Source organism: Geotrypetes seraphini, chromosome 9 (genome assembly GCF_902459505.1).
Source record: "Geotrypetes seraphini chromosome 9, aGeoSer1.1, whole genome shotgun sequence".
Classification (NCBI taxonomy): domain Eukaryota; kingdom Metazoa; phylum Chordata; class Amphibia; order Gymnophiona; family Dermophiidae; genus Geotrypetes; species Geotrypetes seraphini.
The window spans coordinates 29,275,270-29,282,085 of NC_047092.1; the positions used below are offsets into that span (position 1 = coordinate 29,275,270).

At 43.4% G+C, this 6,816-nt stretch overlaps 1 protein-coding gene across 1 annotated transcript in view; it reads left to right on the forward strand.

Moving 5' to 3' along the window:
• Positions 1-5,628, forward strand: part of LOC117366379 (V-type proton ATPase subunit S1-like) — a 124,263-nt gene extending 118,635 nt beyond the window's left edge. Inside the window, exon 10 of the mRNA XM_033957669.1 lies at positions 4,159-5,628. Within this exon, the coding sequence (XP_033813560.1) occupies positions 4,159-4,368 (210 nt within the window). The 3' untranslated portion in view covers positions 4,369-5,628. The remainder of the gene's footprint in view (positions 1-4,158) is intronic.
• The last annotated feature ends 1,188 nt before the right edge of the window (positions 5,629-6,816 follow it).

Sequence of the window (6,816 nt, forward strand, 5' to 3'; positions counted from 1 at the left end):
CTCAAAAGTTAATTTATTTATTTAGATTTTTATCCCGTCCTCCCAATAGCTCAGAACGGTTTACAAATGAACATACACAGTGGGGAGTAACTAGACATATAAGTAGTACAACAGGTTTAGGGATTGGATTTATAGTTTTTGGAGAGAATTAAATACAGGGAGAGTATGCAGAAAGAGAGAAGGGGGAAATACAGTAGTTTAGTTTAAGGAAAGTTATAAGCGTTTAGGTGCAATTTGTTAGTGGATAGAGAAGAGAGGGTCATACTGGAAGTTCGGGAAGGTGATAGGAGAGTGGAGGGTGGGGCCTAAGGGGGGGAGAAGACAGAGGAGATCTTTAGTTGAAGAGGAGGGTCTTTACCGATTTACAGAATGTTAATAATGAGTTCTGTTGTCTAAGTTGGGGGGGGAGTTGGTTCCAGAGGTGTGGAATGAGGTGGCTGTAGGATCGTTTGTGGGCAGTTTCTGTGAGCAGGGATCTTCCGGGGGGGGGGGGGGGGGTGCATAGGCGTATCTCTGACTTTGAGCGGAGGGTGCGAGTGGGGTTATAGATGGGAAGTTTGGATTTTATGTAGGAGGGGGTGGTGGAGTAGATTCTCTTGTGAGCAATCACAAAAGTTTCCTTATGTAAGTTCTGTCAAAGAGTTTTATTTATAGCCTGTTTGCTATCCTTTCTGTTTGTGAAAAAGAAAGACAGCCAGCAAAAAGAGACAGGAAGCAAGAATAAGGCGAAAGCTACCAACACATTAGATCGCACTATGAAGAAACTAATTTATTCCAAAAATGCAAACAGGATTGAATATTCTGCTACATCTGCTTTTCTCCCTCGCACCTCATTCAATATCCTCTACACCCGTCTCTTTCTTATATACCACACTCACTACTTACCTTCCGAGCGGCAAGATTACAAAAATCACATCCCTGCTTAATCACCTTTATTCGCTTTAAAGTTTACACCTCTATCTCGTGCCATTTCCGAGTTATAGGCTGGAGTGGACACATGCACATTTATCCACAGTCCAACATCCACAGACATCAGTACACTCTCATAAGCTTCTCATCCATTGGAACCAAGGCTAGAAGAGGGTCTTTAAAATATCAGACGTAGAAATATACGCCACCATCCAAACATTCAGGAAATCACTATACTATATATCTGGACAAGAGAATCCGTTCACGAGGCAGATTTAGGCCTGAGCAATACAGACACATTCCTAGGGCACCAAATACTGCTGGCTGATTTCCGGGGAGGGGAAATCTCTCACTCTTTTAAAAAATTATTATTTATATTTTTCTAACAAGTACAATACATCGCTCATCAAAAGAAAGCAACACAGTTCACGTCAAGGGAGAAAGAAGAGAACTGGTCATAGTGCATCAATAAGGCACCGAAACACTTGATGGATAGCATTCTACATATGAACCACAGCGCATGTTGTGCTCGGTGACCTACATATTCCGACAGTGAAACAGCGGCGGCTAGCTGTGTCTAGAGCTAGCATATTTTCATGGGCAGGTCCTCAGGAGTGGAACAAGCTTCCGGGATATTTACGACAGCAAACAAGTTTGAGTAGTTTAAAGAAAATGTTGAAGAAACACCTCTTCTGTAAGATGAAATATGCAAAAACGCTGGTAGCCTCTTTGTAATTTTTTTTATATTATTACTATTATACATACATTTTTATTTGTTTTATTGATGTTCGATTTGTTGAACTGTATGCGATTCTGTTTGTGTATGTACTCTATTGTGTCCTGTCTTGTAAAAGACGGAGTATAAATAAATAAATAGAAAAATACGAATACAATTAACCTAAGGAATACAAGAAAAATCAAAGGGCCAGATTCTGATCCGGGCAGGTCCGATGAATGCACTAAAGAAAAATATGCAGATGGTGGTGATTGGAGGAACGCCCCCATCTGCCTGCCCGGATTGCTGGTGTGCGATTCCCTTGCATGCGCAGACCATCTGCTTTCCCTGCAGATGGTCTGCGCGTGTGTTTGGGGGAGGGGGATTTACTGGGTTTTTTTTGGGGGGGGGGCCTGACTCTCCTCCTGTTATCCATGGGGTGGCAGCCTCTTCCCTCATGCTACCTGCTCTCTGCGCCTTCCCTACAGCGCGAGCCCGCAAGTTTAAAGTGAGGCTGCACTGCAGCGTGCAGCCCCGCTTTAAACCCGCGGGCTCGCACTGCAGGGAAGGCAGCAGAGATCAGTCTGGGTAGGCACCGCTCTCCCCCCTGCCCCAGGGCTTCTGCAGCCCCTGAAACAGGCAGCGAGATCGGGGCAGCAGAGAGCAGGGCAGAGGCGGCAATGGAGCAGGAGAGTCGGTAGAGAGGTGTGCGACTGGTCCCCAGCAGTGGCTTTAGGAGTCGGATCGAGAATTTTGTGTTGTGAATCGCTGCCTTCCCTACCTTTGAATGTCCCTCCCCTCATTTGCATGCGCGGATCAGAGGATGGTCGGCAGAGAGGTAAGTAAATCAGGCTGGAGTGGAATTTGGTCGCTTAGGGGTCGTAAACCGATCGGTACACGATCGGTTTGCTTTGTGAATCTAGCCCTTTGTATCCTGCAATGTAATTAAACATTTGAAGGAAACTTAAAAAAACAAACAAAAAACAAGCACCCAAAGCCAGAGTGCTGGATTTAGCTGAAGACGATTGCCTCCACCTCAACTACGTGATTCTAGTTGCATCAGGAAATATTTGTATGTTCCCTCCACGAAAAAGGAAATGTTTCTTCTTTTTTAAAGTAATTTCTCAGCACTTTAACCTTGTCAAGCTCTGAAACAAAAGAGACCAAGAGAGTGGAACATAAATGAAATATCATCTTGAAAAGATTACAGAAATACAGTTAAATTGTCCATCTCTCTGGCGCTAGATGAGAATATTTCTGGTGCTCACTCTTTGTCATCTACCTATGGGCACCATAGCCTTAAATCTGTTCTTGTCAAGTGCATGACTTTCCCGGAATAATTTTCTAGCTCCAAACACCCGGCACATTTAAAGACCATCAACATCCTTCACAAAAGATGCAAATCACAGTAGCAGGGTGCAAAGTTAAAAGTCACCAATTAAATGCAAAGTTACTTCAACGGGCAGATTTAATGGGGCATGTAATGCCAACAAGCAGAAATGTCAAACTGCCTCATTCTTTTTGTAAAACACAGGTGATAAAGATGAAATCAACAAATGATTCCTACGCAACTGAAAACTGACTAAGAAGTTCACCATAGTCTTACTCCAAAAATTGAAACGAAAAGAAAAGACCAAAGCAACAGTAAGGGTGGCAATTCTGTAAGAAGCCACCTAGTTTTGGATAGCAAGAATATGCATTAATATCAGGGTTGTAATCATTTATGTTCACGTGTGGACACATAGTCGCATAAATGCTAAATTTCTTGCTACGTGGTTTTTTGTAGGTATGCATCAAGATGCAATGCTGAATACTGCTGGAGGGCGTGCACATGGGCGGAGCGTGGGCAAAGCATGGATGGGGCATATAGTTACACATGCAGATTCTAAAATTTTATAATCTATACACATCATTTTGCAGTCATTATGAACTAAGCTTCAAACAGGTGCTTTCCTAGTGCTTGGATCTAGACGCCCCCGTAGAGAATTACGATTCGCTTGCATACAGAAATTATGGGCCAGATTTTGCAAATGGTGCTCAAAATTAGGTAAAACGAGGAACCAGAGAAGGAAACGAGGACCCCACAAACAATTACAAGATCAAGAAAGAAAGTAGGGTCAGAGCAATGGACTTTCAATATCAAGTATTCTCTGAGTGAAAAAATATTTCCTCCTATTAGTTTTAAAAGTATTTCCCTGCAACTTCATCGAGTGTCCCCATTCTTCTCCCTCTCTCTTCCCTTCCCTTTCATCTGTGTATATCATCCCCTCCCCTTTCTCTCCCCTTCATCCATGTGTAACATCTCCTCATCCCATGACCCTTTACCTTTTGTATACCACCTTCCTTGAACAAAGTTTGACCTAAAGCAGTTTAGAATTAGCAAAATTATACAATGATCAAATACTCGTACATTATTAAAAATGAACACAGAGCTACTAATGTAACCTCCAAATTCTAATCCCCAATGCAAAAATGATCAAATCATACTTAAATGTCTCCAGTTGGCTTACCCTGTCTTTTCATTTTTATTGCAGATTCAAGGATTCAACATTAAAAATAATCAGTTTTCCTATGCGAGCGACTGTGCATCGTTCTTCAGCCCCGCAATATGGATGGGTCTTGTGACATCGCTCGTTTTATTGTGGATCCTTTGCTATGGTATCTTCATGATCATGCGTCTTACAACAAATGATCGATTTGATGATCCAAAAGGCCAACCTTTGTCTATTCCTCAGACAGACTAGCAACACGATCCTGATTGGTCTATTAAAGCTTTGGCAGAAGGACCAGGAAGAACTGTGGTTCACCCAATCACCCTGTTACAGCCAAAACGGAAGCAGTTTTCTGAATAGATGAGGAATATTTAATATGATGAGAAATTCTAGTTAAAATATATTTCTTTTCATCTGAATGCATTTTGAATTGGATTCCTGCCTTTTGTAAATTTGTGAAGACACATATATTTGATAATGAATTTCCCTTTGATAATCATCAGGTTGCACACTAGGAAGTCCGTGTGGTGGTTTTGATATTCATACCAGGAAGTCCAGATAGTCGTTTGAAAATACAACCACTTTGTATACTTTGCTCAAGTTGACTTTTTTCAAAGTGAGTAAAAAAGATACATGCTATTGGCACTCGCAAACTTTTGCCCATATGTAGAGGGAGAGGGAATAATCCAATTGTGGTTTTACGTGGGTAAGCATGCTTTTATTCATGTAAAATGGTTGGATCATTGGCCTTTATTGGATGAGTATTTTTGCATGTTTGTAGAATTTATGTGATAATAGGACTGGGCTAAAGAATCGTGTGATTGGCATTGGATTCTTCCATTAAACATTGTGTCAGATTATCTTGGACTGTAGATCATCACACCATGCATGAAAAACAGGGGTTCTTTTTAGCGTTGCTACCATTTTTAACAAATGATCATCAGGGTTACTCATAGAGTGCCATGGGGATACATATACTCAACAATATATAGGCAATGGGATTGTGGTCAATACTACATCCCTCAGTGACAATGTGCTTATTGAATTTATGTTTCCTTTTCATTTCTTGTTTCATTTTAGCAGCCACTATTTCATTTTAGAATGTATAGGGTTACCAGGTTTTGGTAAACAAAAATTTGGCCCCTCCCCATGGCTCCGCCCCAAGGCCCGCCCCGCTCTGCCTGGTCTCATCCCGTTCTGCCCGAGTCACACCCCATCCCGCCCCCCAGCCCTAACCCTAAACCTGTTTGCTCGTTGGGACGGCATCTGCGCATGCACTGTTGTGACACGATGAAGCCATGCGCATTAGCGTGACATGTACTGCATGCTTTGGAGGTATTTCTGTAAGTTGTTGCCTAACGTTAGAGACAAGTATGTGTGTAAATGCTGGTATTTTATTTATTTACATGCGTATGTGAATATATATAGTACAACTATACGATGGGAGGGATGTTATTGAATGAGAGTACCCAAGAAAGAGACTTAGGGGTAATGGTGGACACCACAATGAAGCCGACGGCACAGTGCGCAGCGGCCGCTAAGAGAGCTAATAGAATGCTAGGTATAATCAAGAAGGGTATTACAACCAGAATGAAAGAAGTTATCCTGCCGTTGTATCGGGCGATGGTGCGTCCGCATCTGGAGTACTGCGTCCAATATTGGTCGCCGTACCTTAAGAAGGATATGGCGTTACTAGAGAGGGTTCAGAGGAGAGCGACACGTCTGATAAAAGGGATGGGAAATCTTTCATACGCTGAGAGATTGGAGAAATTGGGTCTCTTTTCCCTGGAGAAGAGGAGACTTAGAGGGGATATGATAGAGACTTATAAGATCATGAAGGGCATAGAGAGGTAGAGAGGGACAGATTCTTCAAACTTTCGAAAAATAAGAGAACAAGACGGCATTCGGAAAAGTTGAAAGGGGACAGATTCAAAATGAATGCTAGGAAGTTCTTCTTTACCCAACGTGTGGTGGACACCTGGAATGCGCTTCCAGAGGACGTAATAGGGCGGAGTACGGTACTGGGGTTCAAGAAAGGATTGGACAATTTCCTGCTGGAAAGGGGGATAGAAGGGTATAAATAGAGGATCACTGCACAGGTCCTGGACCTGTTGGGCCGCCGCCTGAGCGGACTGCTGGGCACGATGGACCTCAGGTCTGACCCAGCGGAGGCATTGCTTATGTTCTTATGCTTAAATAACGATAATTCAGCTTTGCAGGTAGGTGTTTACATGGGTGGAGTCTGGGTGAAGCATGGGCAGGACACACAGTTATGCACATAACTTACAGAATACATTATAAAACCCAAATCTAGGCACAGCCATTTATACCGGCAATATAAAAACATAGGAATAGCTTTACTGCAGGGGTGCCCAACGCGTCGATCGCGATCGACCAGTAGCTCAGGAAGGCAACGCGAGTCGATCGCGGAGCCTATCCCGGGCTCTGTGATAGACTCGTGTTGCCGTCCTGATCTACGGGCCGATCAGCCTTCCTCTTCAGTTTTCTTTCTCCCTAGGGCCTTTTAGCTGGGCGATCCGCCCAGCTGTCATCTGCCGCTGCTGAACAAAAAAACCGGGTCCTGCCTTCGCGGAAACAGAAAGTAGGCAGGACCCGGCAGGAAGAAGAACAAATGCTTGTCTCCCGCATTAGCCCGTAGCGAACGCTTGCTTCAGGGCTCTCAACATGTGCGTGCCGGCT